This window comes from Brassica oleracea, chromosome C6 (assembly GCF_000695525.1).
Source record: "Brassica oleracea var. oleracea cultivar TO1000 chromosome C6, BOL, whole genome shotgun sequence".
NCBI classification, from domain to species: domain Eukaryota; kingdom Viridiplantae; phylum Streptophyta; class Magnoliopsida; order Brassicales; family Brassicaceae; genus Brassica; species Brassica oleracea.
The window spans coordinates 27878157-27902491 of record NC_027753.1 but is presented as its reverse complement, the minus strand read 5'-3'; the positions used below and the strand labels follow the sequence as shown (position 1 = coordinate 27902491).

The window sequence follows — 24335 nt, the reverse complement described above, 5'->3', positions numbered from 1 at the left end:
CCTAAACCCTAAACCCTAAACTCTAAACCCTAAACCTTAAACCCTAAATCCTAAACCCTACTCTTTAACTCTAAACCCTAATTTTGTGACTTTTGATAAAACATTAAGTGTTATTTTTGTGACTTTTGACTTTGAGTGCTAGTTTGGGAACAAAAACTTGATTTAGTGCTATTTTTGTCTTTTTCTCTATTATATCTATCTAGGGATCCAAACTCTACAAGGAAATTGCACTCTACACATACATATTATCACCTATTTAACTATATACACATTTTGGGTCCGTGTTGTTTACATCGAAATTTCTCTGACCCTTTTACCCCTATACCATTTCATAATTAAGCTATACTTTGCCTTCTAACCAAACCATTTTCTCTATATTCTCATTATGATAAACCATCGTTACATGAAACCTCTTGTGTCAGACAACTTGTGCTATTTTATTATTTTAAAATTTTTTTCCGTAACTTAAAACTCTCTCATTTCGATTTTTTTTTTCCTAAACTAAAAATTTCTCGAATTTCAAATTCCAGAAACCATGTTCATACCCAACCACTCATCACCACAATCCCAGACAACCGACAGAACCACCTACAAGCCCACGAGCTCAAAGTCGCCACTACCGCAGCAGTACTAACAAAACTCAATCAGCGGCTTGAACATGAACATGGAAGTGAGCGGCTGAAGAAGAGAAAAGGTAGACTGAGGAAATACAGACAGAAAAGTGCGAAGCGTCACTGGCTTTTTGTACACGGACCTTCTTCTTTCACCGATAGCCAACCTAGTGGAGACAGTGGTGGCTCCGCGGAGGGGTAGCCCCGCTTACTGGTAAGAACAGATTGGGTAAGAAGATGAAAGGACGACCTACAACGATTTATAACAGTGACACATTTCAAATATTGTCCTTTGTTTCTAGTCTTTTTGGTGATTCAATGCGATCATTTTTTTACAGGAGATTCCTCAGAACAGCTCTTGCCTCCGATCTGCAGAAACCAAGTCACGAAATGGAATCAACTAAAACTAGTTAATCAATTTTATATCATGGCAATGTGAAATGTAGTCAGCTAAAACTTGTAAACCAATGTGAACAGCTCTTTCTTCGAGTCAAGCAAACACATAATGTGGGATAAAACTTTTGAATCTTTTATGATAATCATCATTATATTGCTTATGTCAACAGCTGTATTTGTTTAAAACACGAAAGTTAAATTAATTTGTAGGTGCTTAACCATATGTATTTTGTCGTTAATCAACTTTATATCATGCCAAACAACTATTGTGGACACAACCATAAGTTTACTTGTAACTTGTCATTAGTATGGATAACCGGCTAAAAAATGTGTTATCCATGTATAGGATCACTAATGACAGCTACTGCATGTCTTACACTTATAAATTTGTGAAGATAGTCATCTTTCTTTACGGTTGTATCTGGCCAACTAAAATATTGCCTAAGACATAGCCAACTTAGTACTTGGCCGGCTAGATTTCAGTTTACCTAGTCAAATAGTAAAGTATCCGATAGCAAAAACTTATTATAATTGAACATAAATTCTATCATCGGAGTTAGCCGGGTATTATTGTAACTATATCCGCCGGTCTGTTTTAACCTGAAAATAAAACAATAGAGTAATTATATTGTAACTATATCTGGCTAATATATTCATTATACATTTTTTCCTATTTGCTTAACTTATATCCGGCTAATATTGTATTTATACCTAACAGACTCTTCGGTATACAATCCAGCCGCTGCCAGAGATCCATTTCAAGACCCACCATTGTCCTCGAACAGGAGCTTACTCATCGATCCCAGCAGTTCAAGCACCAACAATCCCTCCCCACCATAACGACTCACCGCTTTCCCCTTCAGCATCGGTCGAACAATCAGAACTCCAAGAGGTCGCAAGGAAGGGACTGAGACTGCGCAGTCAAGACGAATCTTAGAACCGGATCTCGTCCTCTAAAGATCCGGACATGCATGACCACCGCCGCAAAACCACCTGAACAAACTGGAAACGCCGACAGCAAACAAGCACCACCATATTAGGCCAGCGAAAGACCTAAAACTCAAGATGAAGCTCCGGCCATGAACAAGAAAGAAAGAAAATGAAGGGACCCTCACGGAACCAGTACCGGTGCTAGAACACCAGCGACCGGAGGGGCCGAGATCGACCGGAAAAGGGGCTGCGCTTCTAGAGAGAGGTTAGAGAGAAAAGGGGGAGGGAGGAAAGAAGTAGTAAATATTTTACCAGAAAAATAATAAAAAAAATTACTATATCTTAACTAAATCTAAACAAAATCCTAATAACCTTATGAGTTATGACCTCACTAATTTCTGCGGGAATATAGTATAGGGTTACTATGGTAATATACTTTCACTCGATGAATACGCCAGCCCCCTAGAAAACAATGTTTTGTGTATTTACCTAATTTGTCTATCTTTTATAGTTTTTGAACAAATTAACTCTTAATAAACTGTTGACTATTAAATCACAAGTTGAATCATAAACTTTTTTTTGGATACACGGTCAGAAACTACAACCAAACTTTTGAAAAAAAACATGTGGTATTTGATAAAATGATGATAATAATATAATAATAAAATTCTATAATAAAAAAAAACAAAACAAAACCGCACGTTGGACGTGATTGTGTTGGTGAGAGACGTGACATGAATCTTCACCATAAGTTTGATGTGATGATCATTACAAGGTGAATTTATTAGATTTGTAAACCAATGAGAGAGTGTGATGGGTTCATTGGTCCGTACGAATACAACTTACAATAAAACCAAACCAACCAAAAGAAAATCGCATTTATAAATCATTAAATATTTTATTGTTTCCATCCTTCTAACTTTCAAAAAGTCATCAACTTGTCAGAGATCTCATTTCATTTACATAACAACAATTAGATCAATCAACAGACGCACTTTGATCAAAGAGGAAGGTTTAAGAAAAAGGCAAAAGCAGAACACATACCATTTTAATAGAAAGATGAACAAAGTTTAAAAGCTTTTAACTGTAACAAAGAAACAAAAACCTTGCGATAGAAGTCAATACCCGAACCATACAAAGAAAGTTTGAACTTGCATGGTGCGTTCTTGACTTCCAGTTTCTAACCAAAAACAATAATAATAGTAAAAAAAACCTAAAAATCTCATTAAAAGAAACAACAAATGAAGAGAGATGATGAGGAGGAAGAAGGTGAGTAAGAATCCAGCTGGTTGTTTAAATGAGGTTTTGTCCAAGAACAGAACAATTTGAAGTTAATGTCCTTTCTTCTCTCTCTCTCTATGGCATTCACTTTCTCTGATCCATCATTGAAGAGAAAGAGACACCCAGAAGAAAAAAGCAGAAAAGAGCTTTTAATTGGTTGTTGCATCAAGCTGTAGTTGAAGCACTAGGACAGTTGTTCAACCCGGTTTTAATCTGGTGCACTGTGGTTCCAATCAGGTTATTAACCGTTTCTACTGACTCCATGTTAAGTTTAGCAGACGGTAAGTTGCTAACCATTATCTGAAACCCAACCGTTATCAATGACCCTCCTCCTCCATAACCGCTTGACGACGAGGCTCCTCCTTGCTCAGCACTTGGACTATTGCGGTTTCCGTCTGGTGAGATTGCGAAGCCTGAGGACAAGATTGGAATGTATGACGTATCGTCGCCGTTCATTGCAATGTTCAGCGCCGATAAATCCACAGGACTGTACACAACAAGTGCTCCTGATGAGTCTATTGAGGTTTCTTGTAGAATCAGCATGTTGTTACTCTGTGATGCACTCGATGCCTAATAGCAAAACAAAACTCCATCAGCCAAGAAACAAAGAATCATGCAGAGATTTTGAAATAGAGGTAAAGGCTTACACGTAGAACCGATATGCAGCATCCAGGATGTGATCCGTTTGCTATATGAGCAACTTCTTGAACCGCGTTACTATTCGAAAGAACATCCCACTAAAAAAAAAAAAGCAAAGAAACATTAATCATTACATAGGAACAGTCTTTTTACTTATGAAGATGTCTGAGTCCTATTTTGTTGTTACCTGAGGACGTGTTCTTTCGTCTTTGAGGAAGTTGAAGACGTTTTGAGGAGAGTTTGGTAGCCAGAAGGTGGTAGCAGCAGAGAGGATAGTGCCGTTTGGTTCAGGGCTCTTATGTGCAGTCACACGGACACCAACTTCGTTCAGCTCCGCAACAACCGTTGAGCGAGTGTTGTTAGATCTGCTGACACTTATACAGTAGTTGCTAACCATTCTATGAGCTAGTCTCATCATGCTTCTCTTCCCTTCCGGCGATGGAATCACTGAAACTCAAAAACAAACATTTATTAAAGCATTCAGAAAATTAGATTACCAAATGTTGATTCAGCCTTACCTCCACCGAGGGATGAAGCTGCTGGTGCTAAAAGAGACGCAAACCTTTCACACATTCTCTGGAGAGTAGTAACCCAACGTTCAGCTCCAAAAGCAATCCCTTTGTGAACCATGTCTCTGTACATCTCATGGACCGGTTCTTTCTCTTCGGTTTCAGTATGCTCAACCCAAGTAACCTGTTACATATCATCAACTTGAGGACTTGCTAACATGACACATAGTTTTCTTTAAAGAACAAACTCAAACCTTGGAGTATCCGTTAGGCATGTCCTGAATCAAGCATCCAGAAGGAAACCTATAGGAGTGAGAGTGTGAAACAAACTGAGGAAGATGATATGAGACGTTGACAACTATCCAGCTCCCTTGCTCAATCTGCTGACAGTAGCGTAGCTCGCAGAACTCGCGTGTTGCTACTAGTGGAGAAAGCACTTCCATCTCTTCATACATCTACACAAACCAAATGCATGAGGAAACTAATAATGCTAATGATGCATCACAAGTTAAGGAAGTTTACCAAATGCAATGCACCCTCATGGGTACCACCTCCCATTCCTGAAGAAACCACTGCAAGCGTTTTAGAAGCGGCGACGATTGAAGGAAACAGCTCTGCCCACTTGGCCTGCAAATTCAAAAGACAAACTTCATATCGCAAATGCTAATACAGATACATGATGAGGATGGGATGTCTCAGGTAACTTACACAGTCCATGAACATGTCGACAAGTGACATAGCATTCATGAAAACAATACCGGAAGACCTAGACGCCTCGATTCTCACGTTATGGTTCTTCCCTCGGTTACTTGACCTTGGGAAAACATTCTCATAGCTTCCAAGATTGAGAACCTCTCCGCATCCATCTGATCTACTCCACAGAGGCTCGTTTGTGTGAACAAGCCTGAGCAGTTCTTGCATAGCGGTCAAAGCAATGTCGTTCATAATAGGCTTGTCCATGTCAGATACAGCAAAGTTACTAGACATAGAGCTCCCTGGAAGAAGATCGAAATCAAGCGAAGGACCACCAGCTAAACTAGTCATGGAGAGATCCAACGGTGAGATGTGCATTGGATGTAGAGTTGAGATGTGAGATGAGATTGGTCTTCCCATGTACTTTGACGCAACGGTGGACATTCTTTCAAGCTGTTTGCAAATAAAAAGATTTTAGATTAGAAATGAAGGGAAAATAAAAAGACAAAAACAAAAAACAAAAAACAAAAAACAAAAAAACAAAAACCTCTTCTCTGAGATGAGCGTTTTCCATGCGGAGCTTTTGCTCGTCTAGGTAAGGATCTTCACTAACGGGAGGGCCTCCACAGTTAGGGCATATAGCATGCTTGAGAGCTTCTCTGATGGCAATGTTTTCGCATCGAATCTTATCGTTCTCTGCTTTTAGTGCACTGTTGTCTGCTCTCTCATGTTGCGCCTACACAAAAGAACATGAATCACAATCAACAATACTCAGATAAACAGGAGAGAGATAGAGAGAGAACCTTAAGCTGAGTTCGTCTGTTCTGGAACCAGAACTTGATCTGTCTCGGAGCCAAACCCAACTCTTTGCTGAGTAGATTCCTCTGCTTGTCATCTGGATGAGGACACTCCCTGAAACTCCTGCAAACATTCAAACGGTTATCAGAATAACATTCTCAGACCAAAAAACAAAAACTAAAGAGAAGTAATATTACGATTCGAGGCGTTGAATCTGTTGAGCGGTATGACGATGGTAACGTTTCTTCTTCCTATCAGTTTCAGACGCGTCGTGACGTTGTCTACCACCACCACCACCGTCTCCGCCGTCTCCTCCGCCGCTACCACTTCCCCCGACGACGAAACTCATCCTCTTTAGACAAAGAAGAGAAAGAGTAAAGACTCTTTTTCCTTTTTGTTACTTAGTTTTCACCCAACCACAAACTGTTAATGGTCCATTTACACCACTGTCGCCATTAACGCAGACCCACCAGAAACAGAGAAAGAGAGATAAAGTTTTTGCACCTACAAGAAGGGAGAGAGAGAGAGAGAGAGGTTAAAAGGAAAACGAAACGGAAGAGAATCAGAAAGAGGCGGTGATTACGGGAGGTGAAAGGGTTTGATTAAGGCAACAAATCATTGATATGAAATGAAGATTGATTGATTTTTTTTTTTGGCTCTATAATTTCAGCTAAAATAAAGGAGAGAAGAAAACTCTGTTTTTAGGCCGTAATAATGTCACCCCCTAGAGAGAGGAGGGTGTGATGAACTCTACTTGCTCTAAGCCTCTCACTCTAAAGCCGCCATTAGTGGTTTCTTTCTCCTCTCTTAATCCCTTTTTTTCTTTTTGCTTCTTCTTCACATTCATTACAGATTCCTAAACTCTCTCTCTCTCTTTAGAAATTGTGTAACTGATGGGGTTTTAATAGGAGAGAGAGGGGGTTTTTAAGTCTCTTGTTCTTTCCATTACTGCAAAGTAGTACTCTCACCATACTCGGAGGGTAAGGAGAGAGAGAGAGAGGACCGAACCAACCTTCTTCTTTTTTTCTCTCTCTCTCTCCGCAACTAACTCTTTCTGGAAAGAGATTGGTTTGTTGTCTCCAGGGAGGGTTAATCGACGGCGGTTGGATAAAAGCAAGGGAGCTTTAACCACTTTCTCCGGCGACTTCCCCTCACGTCTTATAGTAAAAAGTAAAAAGGAACTAAATGTTTACTATTGTTATCATTTACAAATGTAAAAAAATGAAATATGTACTATGTGTTAGACAATTTTGTGTATCTATCTATATATACGTTTGTTTTTCTTTATCAAATGTTACTTGTTGTTGTATAAATATGGTGAACAAGGAAGAAGACATTAAACTCGAGTATTAAAAAAGGTGTATTTTTATTTACTATGGGTCATAATTTAGACAAAATTGCTAATCATAAAATATTATTTACTGAATACTCTGAATGCGGTGAACGTTTATGAGGTTTTGTTTTTTCTATTTAAGATGGCTATTATTCATGTCTTCCCTGATTTAATTATATCTTTATTTTGCAACATCACTCGTTATTCAATACCCGTTTTCAATTATGGACTGCTTAAATTTTTTAAGTTTGTAAATACCAATTATTACAGCTTTTGTACATAATTAATTAGTTATTTTATGTGTGCGATCATGATTCATGACAACAATTATATAGATGTTTTTACAACATATACTTTTATCCATCTACAAGAATCTACGATATACAGTTTTATCTACACCATGCTATAATTAATAATTAAACTATCACCATGCTATAATTAATAATTAAACTAGCATTCAGTTAACTGAAATAAAATCATTGTAACATTTTGAAAATATTTACTATAAAACTTAATGATATTTAATATTTTTCATATTGAGAAAAATGAATTACTAGAACGAATATCTTCCTAATTAACATTTCATACTATGATATTTGTAAATGTGTTTAGAGAATTATTACTTCATCCATTTTAAAAAGATGTTGTATGTTTTACATATTAAGAAAATATCATAAATTTTGATTATAAATACATTATTTTGTGATTAACTATTTCCACAATTTTTAACCAATCAAGATTCAATAAATATATATTTTTTTAATTTTACAATTTACCATTATTACATAATAAAAATGCATTGAAAATTAAAAAAAGTGTATCTTTTTTAAACAATTTTCTTCTAAAACATTGATCAATTTGAAATGGAGAGATTACTTAACACCCAACAATCAATTTTTGAAATGTATCATTACTGCTTTATGATATTTTAATTTAGATCATCAAAATATTATTCAAAATTGTCGTTCATTTTTTATGAAGTTCCCAAATTCAAATAACCAATCGTAGTTCAAAGTTTATAATGTATCAGAAAAGTCAAACTTGTTACTTGTACATACATTGAAAATGGAAAACTGTGGAAGAAAGAAATATGGTTGAAACTTGAGAACTTGACAACAATGTGAATTTAATACTACTACATACTTCTACAAACTTTCGTTGACAAAAGGAATGACTAAACGTTAGCTGAAGAAAACGATAAGAAGCTCGTAAGTTGATTAGGTTGACGGAAAAGAAACGCCTGATGATCAGAATACAAATCTCAAAAATTGATTTGAGAATTCTCTCCTTTGGTGTTAGTTATCTTGTCATTATTGGATGAAATGGAAACGTATCGGATGAGATTATAAATGCTATAACGTAAATGAAATATATCTATTGATCGTTTTCAAAAGAAAATATATCTATTGATGAAGCAAACATAGTATAATGAATTTGTCATGCATCAATTTATAAAATATAAATCTATTGATGAGATAGTTATTTAGGAAGAAAAGTTATCTACATATTCCCTAGTATTATCACTTTGGTCTTTAATTTACCACTCATGTATGCCTAATATTATAGGAGTATTCATTAAATATTTACATTAATCTGATAGAGAAGAAGCAATTAAATAGAGTTTTAAAGCATTGATATAAAGTTCCCCACCTTACCACATTTATTTTGGGACCTTGAACAAAGTGAAACTTCACATACAGTCTCTGCATTCGTTTGCTCCATATAGCTATCTCAAATTTAATTATCATATGGACCGATTCATTGCTTTATTTATTATCTTAACAAATTAATTCAAATATATGTTCAACAAATTTTCATAATTAATACATGCAGAGAGTACGTACACGTGTTATTTAAAGTTGTCCAATCTGGTAAGCCAAAACATCATAGAAATAATAATTCATACAGTTTTTATTTCTGACCATAACTTTCATATATTAACTTTTACATTGATGATATTTTCCTTTATTAAATATTTACAGCTTTTTAATTTACTTTTAATCCTCTTGAACCGAGTAAGTTCCAAAGAACCTCTGCTTCAAAATGTAACAGATGTAGAGACAAACCACTACTGACCAGAACAAGTTCCTAACCGATGAACCTCCTTGGTTCCGTTGTTGTCCGTATGCAATCTTCATCTTCTCTAGCCTCTGTGTCTCTTCAGAAGTCTCTAAAACTTTCTTCATCCTCTCTGATGCTTCAGCTGCAAGCAACCCCTCTTTTACCTCTCCTTCTTCTGCCTTGACATCATTTCGTTGTTGACCATCTTTACTCTTTGGTTTCGTCTCTGTGACTTCCTTCTGCTTACTTCCTCCTCCAAGAGATGCTGGTTTCTTGGGAAGGAGGTTACGGAGTGAAGCCAGTCTCATAGGCAAAGATTTATCTTCAGGGATAGTCACTTTCTTGGTCTACAAGAAAGCACACCAATGATAAAGGTTAGTTTTGTAGATAGCATCAATAGTAAATCTTTAGATGATAGTAAAAAAAAGAAACTCACCAATGGTTTGAACTGGAGATTGTAAAGCATGTCAATGTATCTCTGCTTAGCTTTCTTCTGATCTTCATTCACTTGTCTCCAGAATCCATATATGCTTCCCATTTTCAACAACTTCTCTGCATAGATCTTCCATGTGTAGCTACAAAGACCATACAAAACCTCAAAATAAGCAAATGTATTGTGACACATTTGCGTTATAAGAGTTAAGTCAAGTCTACTTACCACTCATAGATACGTTTGAGACCAGCGTTAGAGATACTATCCCAGTACAAACCATCTGTACTGCACTTGCTGAAGAAGTCTCCAATCCTGGCAACAGATTCATCACCATTGTTGGGATCAATGTGGAAACCAGAAACACCATCAACGATTATCTCAGCCGGTCCACCTTGATTCGTGGCGAAAGTTGGTAGTCCACAGTTCATGGCTTCAATGACCGTTAAACCAAAAGCTTCATACAAAGCAGGTTGAACAAAGACTCCTTTTGTATCGGCAATGCACCTATAAAGCTCACTGTTTCTGTATCTATCAGTTTGAGCAGCTATCCATCTGAACTTCCCCTTGAGGGTGTACTTTTCAATGAGATCATGCATCTTCTTTATCTCAGCTTTCTCTTCTCTATCATTAGATTTCGACATGTCGAAGAATCCAGCAACTACTACAAGGTTAGCCATCTCTCTTAGTCTCTTGTCTTTACCATACCATTCAACCAAACCAGTTATGTTCTTCACTGTGTCAAGTCTAGCCATTGAGAAGATGATTGGTTTCTCTCTTTCCGCAAGGTATCCCCTTTATCAACAAACAAGTTAGGTTAAACTCAAAAACCATGTAGTGTAGTGTTTCATTATTTGTAATGAGAGTACTACTTACATGTGTTCATTATTGTCTTTCTCATTGTAGAGCAGTTCTTGTATAGAAGGATGAAACTTAGTCAATCGTTTTGGCGTCTCTGTGTAAGGGAAGTATACAGATTGATCGGCACCAGGAGCAGCAATGTTGAACTTTGGATCAAACACATCAATGCCAGATACAACTCTACATAGACCAGGCATTGTGAAGGCAGTGTGACTCTCATACTGCCCTGGTCTTTCCTTGCTGCACAGGTTATAGATTTATGAGTTTGAATCTTAATGACATGTAATATAGAAAAAGAGAACGAACCTTCCAGCAATTTCTTGATATGTGCTGGTAATGATGAAGTCAGTGACATTCATTGCGATTAAATCAGCTGTGAACTGGCAAGAGAAATGGTATTTAGGGTCTAGTTCTTTCCACTTTGCATCTGAATCTTCATACTTTGTCTTCTCCAACGCATGAGCAATGGTTCCTTGAGTGACACCGAGTTTGGTGGCCATTAGAGATGCAACCAAGTTCCCATCTGTGTAGTTTCCAACGATGAGGTCAGGCTTGCACTCAAAGCGTTGAAGAATCTTGCACGTTGCATCCTGTAAAGTAAATTAACAGGATTAGTTTGCTTTTGTTGTTCAGAACATAAGAACAAAACTTCTTACCTGAGTAAACCTCTCCAGGTAAGGGTAGATATCAAACCGGGAAACCCATTGACGGAGGGTTCCTTTATCTGTAACAAAAGGAACTCTGAGGATATGAGAATGCTTGGTTCCTTCAATGGCTTCTAGTTCTTGATCACACTTTGTGCCTCTTGCTTCTGGTATTAACCTTGTCACCACAAGAATCTGTGGCTTGAACCCTAGACCTTGTTGGTTAATTCGAATGAGCAGCTCTTCTTCTAATGCTCTTACTTGATCAAGAATGTAAACAACCTATATGATCATCATTTACCGATGTAAGACCAATAAGATGATCCTCTTGTTAATTAAAATGAAGACTTGTTATGCAAGTACCTGGCCTCCGGTATCTGGTAAACCTAGCACGTCTTGCTGACCAAAATAGCCATGGACAGAGAAGATCACAACGTTGAACACTGTGGGAAGTCTGCTAAAGAGCAAATCTAGCTTCACACTGTCTGGTGCCTCTAGAACTTCTGAGAGCATAACCATGGTTTCTTTCACTCTCTCTGATGTGTTTCCCCAACCTTTCTCAAATCCCATTTCCTTCAACCTAAAAAAGAGACCTTATGAATTACATCCTTGTTCTAGTTTTTTTAAGAAGATACAATAATCTTGACCAGTACCTTGGAGAGAAAGTTTCATAAGGTGTGTGTTTAGGGTAAGTGAAGACTACATTCACAGCAAGCATCAGAGATTTTTTGAGCTTTGCAACTGTGTTGATACCTTCATTGATCATGAGATTCTGCAGACATAAATCACCATGAATGAGTTAACTTGTGAAGAAAGTAAGTCAAAACAGAAACAAGAATATGATTAGTTCATGACCTCTCCATGATGGTTAAGGCGAAGCAAGTAGTTCAACAAAGGTTCTAGTTTATCAGATTTGCCTCCAAGCTTAGAAGATATAAACTTAGAGATGTAATCAGCTCCATTTCCAATCGAAGAAGAAAGATTAAGCCTAGGAGTTGTGAAATCAATCGCTCCAAAGTCTAACTCCAATGCATGTTCATCCTTAGCCCTACAAAACATTTGGAAAAAAAAGATAAGATTCCTTGAGCTTTTTTAAGTAACACATATTGCTCTTGTATGAAGATCTTTACTAACCATGACTCGTCGAAAACAGATTCCTTGAGCTTCAAGTAATCCGTGGCTGTGATTTCATCCACTGATAGATCTCCAGCGTTGACCTTAACATATTCCCAGAAACCAGGATCGGGCCTTGCGGCTAAAGCAACAAAGGGTGGAACCACTGCTGCTTCCTGAGTAGTTAAAACAGAGAAAATTAAACCATGCAACTGAATAACTGATTAAACCTTGCCTTAACTGCAAATGGTAATGAAGATCATATATTACCTGAGTGCATGTGAGAATGTAACCAAACAGTCCCTCCATAATCTTCTTGCGGTCATTGCTATCTTCTACACATTTTTCTATCTCATTCATTAGATTCTCACGCTTCATTAGCTTCTTTCCTCCTTTAACAAAGCTACAACATATTTCCACACATAAAAACATATATATAAGGGATCCAAAATATAGCAAAGAAAAAAAAAAAACTAATCAATAATGTGATGTTGAAAGTTGTAGAAAACCTGGCAAAACATCTCTTCATATGATACCGGCTTTGTTTCAATGCATCAGGCATTTTGTCAGCGATTGAATCCGATCTTTGAAGCGTTGTTGGAGATGAGGAAGAAGCCATTTCTTTTGGTACAGAAACAACAAGAAGGGATCAAACTTTTCCTCAAGGAGATTGAAATGATTGAGATGAAGTAGTTTTTGCTGAAACATGGTGTGATAATCACAAGGTATATGTAGGATACGTTGAGGTAATGAATATGCTGTGGAAGGGGACAGGGTAGAAGGAGAAGGAAGAGGGAGAAGATTATTCGTCGGAAAAGCTAGCTAAGTGTGCAAGTAAACATAAAAGAATATGCTTTGATTTTGATATGTTGGGAGCAAAATCAGATTTTGTACCCTTTTTTTTGCTTTTCTTGGGGTTTATGTTGTGGTCCATGTGGACCAAGATCTATGCATATACTTTCCTATCTAATAATATGCATAAATGAATATAAGTTCATAGTATATTTCAATGTATGTTTTTGTAATACCTTTTTCGTTTAACATAAAACTAAGTTAAGATCTGCGTCTTGCGCGGAATGAACATTATATATAAAATATTTTTACGTATTATAAATTCTTGTACATATTATAAAATAAATATATTGAATAATTAAAAATTCAGTACCTATATATCACATATATAATTAAATTGGTGCAAACACATAAATAAATTTTATTAATCCAAACAAACATTTTTCTATTTTATAATATATATAATTAAATTTAAATGATATTAATTAACATAGATATATAGTATATGCTTAATAGTGATATCTATTAAATAATTTTTTCTATTCATATGGTTTTTTGATCATTTGTATTTTTTATAACAAAAACTTTAAATCACTTATAACAAAATTTTCATTATGGAATGTTTAATAGTTTTAGTAATTTATATATTTAAAAAAAATCAATAAAAGTTTAAAATTTAAATATTAAGTTGTCAAATTTTCAAAGCTTTTATCAAAAACATTATTCAAAACGGATTTCAAAATTAAAATATTTATGTATTTTTATATGGTATATAGTTTGATTTAAACGATATTAATATATATATATATATATATATTAATCTTAATATTTAACAGATGATATTTTTTACTTATATGATTTTGAGATCATTTGTATCTTGTCATAACAAAATTTTAAACCATGGATCACAAAAATTTCAATATGAGACTTTTAACAGTTTTTGTAATTTATAGTCGTGTTTAAAAATTCAAAATATTACATATACGAAAAAATATAAATTTTTATTATATAGTTTATATGGTTGTTTAAATTATTTTAATAAGTTAAAATTAATAAAATGATAGGAGATACACTAACTTTTACCAACTCTTTATTATTTAAAATCATTAATTGTCATATATATATTTTAGACACATTAGGCAATTCCATAATTTTATTTAAGAAAAGAATGAAAAACGTTAATAATTAATTTATGGTTATTTTAATAAAAATATTATTATATATTTAGATGTACCAACTTATTTTTCTAAGGATTCTAAGAATCATTGTGGTGATGACATAGCTACCTCAAATGTTGTAATGTTTCTCTTTTAATATATAAGGGGTGTTAACATATTTCATACAAATTATTTTTAAAAAAAATATACTAATATATCCTTCTTTATTGTGCAATTAACTAAATAAAATGATTTAAATAAAAATATATTGATTATTCGAAAGGATAAAAATAGATTAAATATGTAAAAAATATTAGAAAGGTAGAATGACACTCTTTAAGATAAAAAAACAAAAATAATCTTACAATGACATTTTTGTGAAATAAATAGATTACAAAGCTAAACATATTAATAAACTGCCCAAACCGAAAACTGGTTAGGTTACAAAGTTAAACCAAAGTAAAGCCGACAAACAACAAAAAACTAAATGGTGTTATTCATTTATGTATTTTAACTTATTAAGTGATATGAAAACTTATAAATATGTAAATTTTAACCATTTCTAAACTAGTGGATTTTAATTGTTATTTACAAATTTATAGGTTCTTCTCGGATTTATGTCTTCGTACTTTTAACATAGAATTTTTTTCAAATCCACTGAAATTTGATGGAGAAAGTAAATATGTGAGACTAAATAATACTGAATTTCAACTAGTATTTAAAAACTAGTAAATGAATAACAGATGATTTGGGCAGAGATTTTAAAATCACTAATCCAATAACACATGGTTTTGCTTTTAATTCCATTTAATACAATAATCAATAACACCCACTCAAACAAAAGCACTGTTAGAACGTCTGAGACATGGGTTATGTCACTAGCTCAGTGAGGCATGTCGCTCTCCACCATTGACCATATCCTTTCCCTCGAGCTTTCACTGGTGATTAGCCGTAGTTCAACTTCTACTTATTCTGTAACTAAGTAAATTGTAAAGACCAAACATTGTCTTAGGGAATACCAATAAAACAGAACCTAGCAATTTGTTTCAATCTGGTGTAGATGTCGTCCAAGTAATAACAATGAACGCTGACAAAAAGAAAAAACAAAACTTCATTTGCAGAAAGAATAGACTTTTATTGCACTAAACAAACATACACAATACAGACAACATCTTCCCTTAGTACACAAGGAGCTATCTTATACAGTATATATTATTGACATTTGGAGAATCGTGAGAGTTGTTCATAGAGCTACACCATTTCTATTTCTATGGCGGCCATTGGCTTTGTACTCTTAAGGTAATGTTTCATGCACTGCTTTGTCTTTGGTTGCACTTAATATGATTTGATGTGTTCTTAGTCCGTAGATTGTCTTCAGACCATGAAGCATCTACAGAAGGAAGTTGGTATTCATCAGGTTTCTATGCTAAGGCAAAGTCAGGAAGCGTTGGTATAATTATTTTCTTATACTTTATTACTGACATGTTTATTGATGTTTATTTCGCATAACATTACAATTAAATTATCATATTTTATTTTTTTTACCATTATTTTGTTTTATTTTAAAATATTTCAATACAAGTTTGAAAATGCGAATATGTTCTAGGACAAAAATATAGATACTCAAAGTTTAGATAGTGATTTCATAGAAAAGAGGAAATTATGTTTACTATTCAGATATGTTATTGAATTTGTTAAGTAATTTATTATTGTAAAACAAATATTTTGTGAATGAGAATATAATGTTGAAAATGAATATATGCATATATTTTAATTCATTTCGAGTGTAATAATTAGTATATGATCCGAAAGAAATGATATGCTGATGGGATAGTAGGATAGAAAGAAAGGAAACCGGTTCTAGGATGATCAATAGGAAGAAGAGGATTCCCTGAAGAACCTGAGTCCACGGAGTTTGAAGAGAGGATAAAGATGAGTTGAAGATCAAAGTAGGAGAGAGGAGAGAAAGGAGAAGAAACTAGTAAGTTCGTTATTTGGTTGATTGATTCCTGTAATAGTGGGTAAAGAGCATACATATAAATAAATGTTTGCTAAACCGAAATGCAGATGTGAAACTATTAAACATGAGTTTGATTGAACCGGATAATAATCCTGTAACAGTTGAACAAATGGTTCTGATTTGATTTAAAGAGTTAAAAGATTAACAGTGCAAAGAAGTTAAAAGATACACACTGTATGTTTTTTTTTTTTCCTTTTTCTTTGGTCATGATTCAAGGAAAAGAAATTAACAAAGAAAAGCTACAAAACTATTTCTTAAAGACTTGTTTAGTTTTGGCTTGAAGCAAATATGTTCAAATTCAAACATATTTTATTCAGCTGTCCAGTTTTAACTTCTAGTTGTCTATCTAACTATTAATCCGTTAGTTAAAAAAAAAAAATCAACAAATGAGAAAAAGGGTTGTCGACTAGAATCTTTAGATTATAGCAATATATCATATTCTGGCGAAATGTGCGTATGTTAGCGTATGTTAGCGTATGTAAGAAAGAAAGAAAGAACCCTAATTTAAATTTAGGAACTTTAAATTTTTCCAGTGAATGTCCCCAAAAATCATTACATCCATTCAAACCTCAACGTGGGGCTTCGTCTTCGTTGATCTGTAAGCGCATTTCATCTCTCGTTGGATCCATCCACTTCCCGCTCACACGCCTTTCTTCTTCTTCTTCCTCGGATCTCCACCTGTTTTCCAGATTCTTCGATTGCGCGTTGGAGCAGCTTCTTCTTCGCTTATTGGAGCTCTCTTCGTTCCGTATGAGCAAGCGTGAGTCTTTGTTAATCTTACTCTTTTGCCTCGTTTCTTCAAAATTGTTTTTTTTTTCGGTTGAGGGTTGGTTTGTGTATCTGAAACAGAAGGAAAAGTTTGGATCTTTGTTATGTTTGGTTACAGGATTGTTATTGTGAAAAAGGTAGTCAACAATGACGAACCAAGGCTCTGTAGATGGGATTCTAGACTTTCTCAAAAAGAACCGTTTCTCCAAAGCAGAGGAAGCTCTGCGTAACGAGCTCAACAACCGCTCTGACTTAAACGGGTTTCTCCAGAAGCTTATCGTTGAGGAGAAAGATTCAAGTAAAGGTTTAGAACCAAGGGATACTGAAGTCTCCAAGGAGCTTATTGTGAAAGAGGTGGACTTTGGGACTGGCGCCAATGGGTCTGTAACCAAATGGGAGAATGGTGGTGAGAAGCCTAGCAGCAAGAAGGTTATATCGAGGGAGATGAGTTTCACGTTCTCTGAAAACTCTGGTGATCCTGCTGCTCCTCCTGATGCGCGTTCCTGTAAACTTACTACTACTTCAGGTAATGGTACCTTGGACTCTTGTCGAAGCGCTGATGATGTTGGTGGTAGCAGTTTGGTGGATTTGTATGCAATGGAACAGTCACGGCGTGGGGATGTTGCTGATATCGATAAGAAGGTTGTGGAGACTGGTGAAGATATTGTTTTCTTTGGTAATAAGACTGCTTCATGGTCTGGGAGTACTAGTAAAGGCAACTCCGGATCCAAAACAAATGAGACTGATAGGCTAATTGAAAATTTTGGAAAGCATGAAAACTATATGGGCAGCGTTCTCTTAAGAACTGAAGATGTCTTAGATTCAAGAACCTCAGATAACTGGAAAGAGTGTTCTGTGGAGACTCTTTTCGGATCTTCCAGAGGGGATGCCTCAACCAGTTACAGTGTTGCTACCAGCTCTGACAAAAGAGAGGGAAAGAAAAAGACAGACGTTAGTGATGTGAGAGCGGCAATCAAGGAGCAGGAAAGTGAGGTTGCAAGAGCTTTATTCTTTGGTAAAACTCAATCTACTTTTGATGACAAGAGCATAAGTAGTTTAGGTTTCCCGCTTGTCTACGATGCCCGGAAGGAAGAGTTCCCTAGGTTGCCTCCTGTTAAGCTCAAGTCTGAAGACAATCCTCTGAGTCTTTACTGTGAAGAAAAATTTGAGCGTGATGGTTCAGGTTCAAGGCTAATCAATGATGAGGAGGGCCTTCTCATAGGTTCGTACCTTGATGTTCCCATTGGCCAAGAAATCAGCTCATCAGGTTAGATTACATGACAATATATACAGCTTTGTTTTAATTCTACTATTCTCTTTGTTTTGATCTTTTTAAGACCATGTTTGCTTCACTTTCTACCTTTTTTAGTTTTACCTTAACCATATCAATTTTAGTCTAGGTGTGAAAGTAAGTTTTTTAATCTCCCAATGGCCTCATGTAGGTGGAAAAAAGTCTGCTGGGGGAAACTGGCTTTCAGTAAGTCAGGGAATAGCAGAGGATGCATCAGATCTTGTTTCTGGCTTTGCTACCATCGGTGATGGTTTGAGTGAATCTGTTGATTACCGTAATGAGTACTGGGACTCTGACGAGTACGAGGATGATGACGACATTGGTTATGTAAGACAACCTATCGAGGATGAAACATGGTTTCTCGCCCATGAAATTGAGTATCCAAGCGATCACGAGAAAGGAACGACCCGGGGAAGCCCTGATCACCATGAAAGAGATACAACCAAAGACGAGGAAGAAGATCAGTCGTATACAGAGGAGGCTTCTTATCTATCTGGCGAACAGTATCCTCAAGCAAAAGATACTGAACCTATCTCTTCAGAAAATGATAGAAGACTGACCGTCTCAGAGATCTATCCAGCGAGCAAGGAGAATGATTTAATATCCCAATATGATGGGCAATTGATAGATCAGGAAGTGCTGAGTTCGATGCGCGATGAGCCTGTTTGGCAGGGGTTTGTAGCTCAGACGAATGAACTTCTCACGTTGGGTGGTGATAAGAAAGGAGCAAATGTTCATCGAAAGTCTCATCTTGATGATGTTTGCCTCGAAGATGACCAGCATGATTCAGTCAGGTCAATTGGTGTGGGCATTAACAGCGATGCAGCTGATTTCGGCAGTGAAGTACGTGAAAGTTTGGCTGGAGGGAGCAGCGAGGGAGATTTTGAGTACTCCCGTGATCATGATGCGGTAGTATCCAGGTTTAGGCAGCTTTACTCTGAGTCAGACAAGAAACATATTGATGGGGAAAACAAGAATAAACAGAAAGATTACATTGTAGATAATGATTCGGGCGAGAGTTTTCATGTGAAGACTCAAACTGATGGAGGAGGTTTTTCGTTTGGCTCGTCGCGAAAAGATGGGCAGTTGATGCACGCAGAGTCTAGCAAATCGTTATGGTCAGGCAATAACAAAATGGCGATAAGAGATAAGAACGCCGAGCTTTTGAGTGCTTCAACGGCTACTGATGATATGGTTGCAACTTGGAGACGGAAGAGTAGCGATTCGTCAAGTTCTCAAAGTTCGGTGAAAGAAGATAATGCAACATCTCCCTCTTCTCTGTCAAATTACGCTTGCGAAGAAAGAAAGCATGCTGATAAAGAAGATGATAGAAACGATAGCAGTGAAAGAGAGGATGACAATGTGACAGCAATTGATGATGAAGAGGCAGTGGCTGTACAGGAGCAAGTAAGACAGATTAAGGCTCAAGAGGAGGAGTTTGAAACCTTTAACCTCAAAATCGTTCATAGGAAAAACAGGTAAGATGTCTCCCTAACCTTAAATAAATAGTGTATGTTACTTTCTTTCTTGTTCAAAGTTCGCTTTGTTTCCTGTTTAGGAGCATGTCTTTCTGAGTCTCCGGTTGTTCCGTTCAAACCAGGAACATCATGTTTAGTAGAAATGTGAATATTAATTGAGTAACTACATTGCTTCGGTTTTGTGTTGGTCAGTGAGTACTGTGTCCATTGTCGATAATATGTGAATATTTGTCTCACTGTGATTACCTTAGGATATGTACACCCAAGATTGGACTAGTAAAGAAACGTCTACATCGTCATAGTTTCATATATAGCTGAGTGCTGCTTTCTTATTATTTGTTTGATATTTTTTTTAGGACTGGATTCGAAGAGGAAAAGAACTTCCACGTGGTTTTAAATTCGGTAATTGCTGGGCGTTACCATGTCACTGAGTACCTAGGATCAGCAGCCTTCAGTAAAGCCATACAAGCGCATGACTTGCAGACAGGAATGGACGTTTGTATAAAAATCATAAAGAACAACAAAGACTTCTTTGACCAGAGTCTTGACGAGATAAAACTTTTGAAGTATGTCAACAAGCATGATCCTGCTGACAAATACCATCTTCTCCGGTTATATGATTACTTTTACTACCGGGTAAGCTGTACATTCATCTCTGGTTAGATGTCTTTCTCTTCAACAATTTTAGCCTTTAGTACCTTTTATATAATGGTGTGTCTGAGGAGTTGGTTTGAAATAATGGTTTATTTTGCAGGAGCATTTGCTAATTGTATGTGAGCTTCTTAAGGCCAATCTATACGAATTCCACAAATTTAACAGAGAATCAGGTGGTGAAGTTTATTTTACAATGCCAAGATTGCAGGTTGTTAGTCCATTTCATCATCACCATTTAGCCACAGGTAACATATATCTAGCGGATTCCTGATCCCTTTTGGACCTTTTGTGTACAGTCAATCACTATCCAATGCCTTGAAGCACTTCAGTTTCTACATGGCCTTGGACTAATACACTGTGATTTGAAGCCTGAGAACATATTGGTGAAAAGCTACAGCAGGTGTGAGATAAAAGTCATTGACCTTGGTAGTAGCTGTTTCGAGACGGATCACCTATGCTCCTATGTTCAATCGAGGTCATACAGAGCACCAGAAGTAATCTTGGGGCTTCCTTATGATAAAAAGATAGACGTGTGGTCTCTTGGATGCATTCTAGCTGAACTGTGTACTGGCAATGTAAGTTTCTGCATTTTCCATAGTGCTAATGCATCAAATCCTATCATTTATACTAACGTTTGCTTGAGATAAAGGTATAGTTTGAAAACGTTATACTGTCTTGGAGTTGGTTGTTGATTTTGCTGGAGTTGTGTGTTTGCAGGTTCTTTTCCAGAATGATTCTCCAGCGAGTTTGCTAGCAAGGGTAATGGGAATCATAGGAACTATCGATCAGGAAATGCTTACCAAGGGACGTGATTCCCACAAGTACTTTACGAAAAACAGAATGCTCTACGAGCGGAATCAGGTGAGAAGAAACTCCTGCAGCTCTTGATGTTGAAGGATATGCTGCTAATAAGAAAATTTTCTGAATTACTTTTTTTGCAGGAAAGCAACAGATTGGAGTACCTGATACCTAAAAGAACATCATTGAGACATAGGCTGCCAATGGGAGACCAAGGATTCACAGACTTTGTGGCTCATCTTCTTGAGATAAACCCAAAGAAGCGTCCTTCTGCATCAGAGGCTCTCAAGCACCCTTGGCTTTCATACCCATACGAGCCAATCTCTGCTTAAAACTCCTGAAACGAGTGAGTGAGTTTAATCTGGCTAGCAGCTAAAACCGCAGATTAGCGGGGGAAAACCTTATTATCTGTGTGCAAGGTTCAAGCTTGACCCTTAAAATGTAAGTTTTTTCTTCCCTTGTGACTGTCTGCTTCAGTCAAAGAGGTTTGTGTGAGTGCAAAGGTGAAATGACGAGGAAAAACTTTCTGTGAAATTTGATTAGATCATGTAACACTGTTGTTGTTGTTGTCAAACTTGTGATTATTATTATTATTATTCTCTTAGAACAGATTGTAGTAAAACTTTTTTCTTTGTATTATCTGCTGATCATCATCATCCTTGGTCCTTTTTGATTATTATTATGTATTGGATGTTTGTTTGCTTTGATGTTATTTTCATTTCTACAACTATGTTTTGAGTTGGGATGGTGATGTGAGAAGCTTATATCAATGACTGCGGATTTGAGAAGCTTTAATACAAATGAACCGTTACATTGCATATGTCACTGATGTAGTAATATGTAATTAACTTGGAATCTCGAGCAGCTCTGCTTGCAGCAAAGCATGTAGTAAAATTCTCCATCATGTGGCTTTTGAGCTGGTGGAAACTACATGGTGATTTTAGGGTTACCTTTAGCTGATCACACAGGCTTTGTAGGAGCTGATACATTGGTTTGAAAACAGTGATGCAATTACTCGGCCCAATGTTAGTAAACACTGCCCTAATCCTAGATTGTCTCTAATATATATATTACCAAATCTAATTACACAGGCAGGCCAGGTCTTGTGTTTGGACGCCTAAAGCACCAAAACATATGGTTATCCATAAACCACTACATTTCATAAGCTTTGGCTTAGAGTCAGCCTTGGCACTAGGGAGTATGCACCTACCTACCTGCATTTCATTAACTGTACATGAATCTGATTCTTATTCCTCATAAGGTTTTTATTCGGACAATAATTGTGGAATCTGCATGATGTAGGTGATGTTACTGGCTCGTATGGTTATTGAGATGCTCAGAGACTGACTACGCTAGAATCTTACGAGCATTTTACGCGTTTGCACATGTACCCTTTTTTTTCTTGTAGGCAATACTTGTTGTTGAAAGAGTTTAAAAGGAATTGTTTTGTTTATTTTCCAGATCCGTATCACCAGGACATGCAGGCTACCTTGTAAATGAAGTAACCGTTTATTTTCTTGATATTCTCAAACTACGAATTGGGTCGGTAACAATATTTAAGATCACTCGTGTATGGTTGAAATGAAATTTAGAGGCTACTCGAATAGAAGAAAAAAGAGTGGGGTCCGTCCATGAATTTGGCGTTTGCAAACGCTGTTATGGAGACATGAAAACATGTCTCTTGTTTCTTTTTATTACAAATCTGATCTGATTCCTTAAGTGGTAACCAACGAACTGATAAGAGACGTGAGGTGTGTATTTGTTGACATGTGTCTACAGGTCCGTGAAACAAAGGCAAGGAAGTAGTCCTGTGAGGACATAACACGTGTTTGGTCCGAGAGCCTAGAAAGCAACGGCTCTGTTTCTTTCGCGACGTTAATCCGCCGCCTTCATCCACGTGGCTTTTTGTTGGAATTTTAGATTGTTCTCTAAATTGTTTGCATGTTAATTAAATTTTTTTATAACCACTATTTTATTTAAATAAAATGTAAAATTACAATAAAAGTATAGCAAATAATAGAATTACAATTAAATGCAAAACTAAGATTATAAAACATTTTCTAATGTAACGCATTTGGCATGTTAATTAATTTTATGTTACTAGGTGTTTTAACTACTATTAGATTATTATAATTTTTAATATCCAATTACGGAGCCTGATTTAAATTATTAATGATTTATCTGTTATACAACAACTTGATGTATCTGTGACACCCGTCACTTTCGAAATAGTAAAAATACTTCGATAAATACAAATATCTTAAATATCCATATATAAATATTTGAAAGTTCACATCCACGCATGAATTCCATAATATAAAATAAAATCCGAAACATAAGGTACGACATAAACCGAGAATCCAAAATACGAAATACCATAACGATAAAATCGATAAAACGATAGAAGCCCAAAAGCCCAAAAGCCCAATAGCACCGGTCCGAAAAATCACTCCTGCTCATCGGTCTCACCTGAAAGGGGGAAATAAGGAGGGGTGAGCGACAGGGGAATCGCCCAGTGAGGTATGGGATGCTAAACCGCAAACCACTGACTCAGTTCATAGCACTACAACTATGTAGGCCTAGCTCTAGCATGAGACAATCACGGTGCCTATTACACCACACAGAACAATCACATATGTCTAGTGGACTAGACATGATACAACCAATGCGATAATAGCATATCACATTTCCTCATAAGGATAAAAATATATATAACTCTACAGGCGTCGCTAGCACAGTAGTCCACACTGCACCCCGCAAATCTCTAAGGCGTCGTAAGTACAAACGTCTCTGTACCCCCGCAAATCTCCACAAACATGGCAGCCAGTGCAAACGTCTCTGCACCCCGCAAATCTCCAAAACATGGACTCGTATATATATACATATATATAACAATTCTTAACATCAATCATTTCAATCAACCGTTGAATCCTCTATTATCCTATTTCCGGTTTAACAATCAATAATAATAATAAACAAGCAAGACTCTCAAACAGACTCGATTCACAGAGACGGATCATGTTTCGAAACTAAACTTTCCATAACGGTAGTACTAAACTAGCTCGGGATTTAACGGAG

General features: G+C 36.3%; 4 protein-coding genes across 4 annotated transcripts in view; 1 reads left to right on the top strand and 3 right to left on the bottom strand.

The window, feature by feature from the left end:
* Positions 1 to 3018: 3018 nt before the first annotated feature.
* LOC106296843 (homeobox-leucine zipper protein HDG11-like) lies at positions 3019 to 6206 on the bottom strand. The gene is made up of 10 exons (XM_013733069.1): positions 6055 to 6206; positions 5863 to 5980; positions 5607 to 5795; positions 5075 to 5512; positions 4889 to 4993; positions 4621 to 4821; positions 4376 to 4550; positions 4045 to 4304; positions 3866 to 3955; positions 3019 to 3788 (listed from the first exon to the last, which is right to left on the bottom strand). Exons 1-10 carry the CDS (start codon positions 6204 to 6206, stop codon positions 3384 to 3386), a joined length of 2133 nt encoding a protein of 710 aa, XP_013588523.1. The 3' UTR covers positions 3019 to 3383.
* Positions 6207 to 9079: 2873 nt separating this feature from the next.
* On the bottom strand, positions 9080 to 12996 carry LOC106296521 (sucrose synthase 6). The gene is made up of 12 exons (XM_013732667.1): positions 12809 to 12996; positions 12570 to 12702; positions 12321 to 12475; positions 12042 to 12234; positions 11840 to 11958; positions 11550 to 11766; positions 11199 to 11468; positions 10849 to 11132; positions 10558 to 10782; positions 9910 to 10476; positions 9688 to 9826; positions 9080 to 9598 (listed from the first exon to the last, which is right to left on the bottom strand). The coding sequence occupies exons 1-12, from the start codon at positions 12916 to 12918 to the stop codon at positions 9188 to 9190; spliced, it is 2823 nt and encodes a 940-aa protein (XP_013588121.1). The 5' UTR covers positions 12919 to 12996; the 3' UTR covers positions 9080 to 9187.
* Positions 12997 to 16694: 3698 nt separating this feature from the next.
* On the top strand, positions 16695 to 21954 carry LOC106300151. Its single transcript, XM_013736237.1, has 8 exons — positions 16695 to 17028; positions 17155 to 18303; positions 18479 to 19805; positions 20162 to 20441; positions 20560 to 20667; positions 20756 to 21034; positions 21177 to 21320; positions 21401 to 21954. The coding sequence occupies exons 2-8, from the start codon at positions 17184 to 17186 to the stop codon at positions 21587 to 21589; spliced, it is 3447 nt and encodes a 1148-aa protein (XP_013591691.1). The 5' UTR covers positions 16695 to 17028; positions 17155 to 17183; the 3' UTR covers positions 21590 to 21954.
* Positions 21955 to 23856: 1902 nt separating this feature from the next.
* The window catches only part of LOC106297900 (mediator of RNA polymerase II transcription subunit 15-like), a 4562-nt gene continuing 4083 nt past the window's right edge, over positions 23857 to 24335 (bottom strand). The window contains exon 3 of the mRNA XM_013734042.1: positions 23857 to 23865. Within this exon, the coding sequence (XP_013589496.1) occupies positions 23857 to 23865 (9 nt within the window). The remainder of the gene's footprint in view (positions 23866 to 24335) is intronic.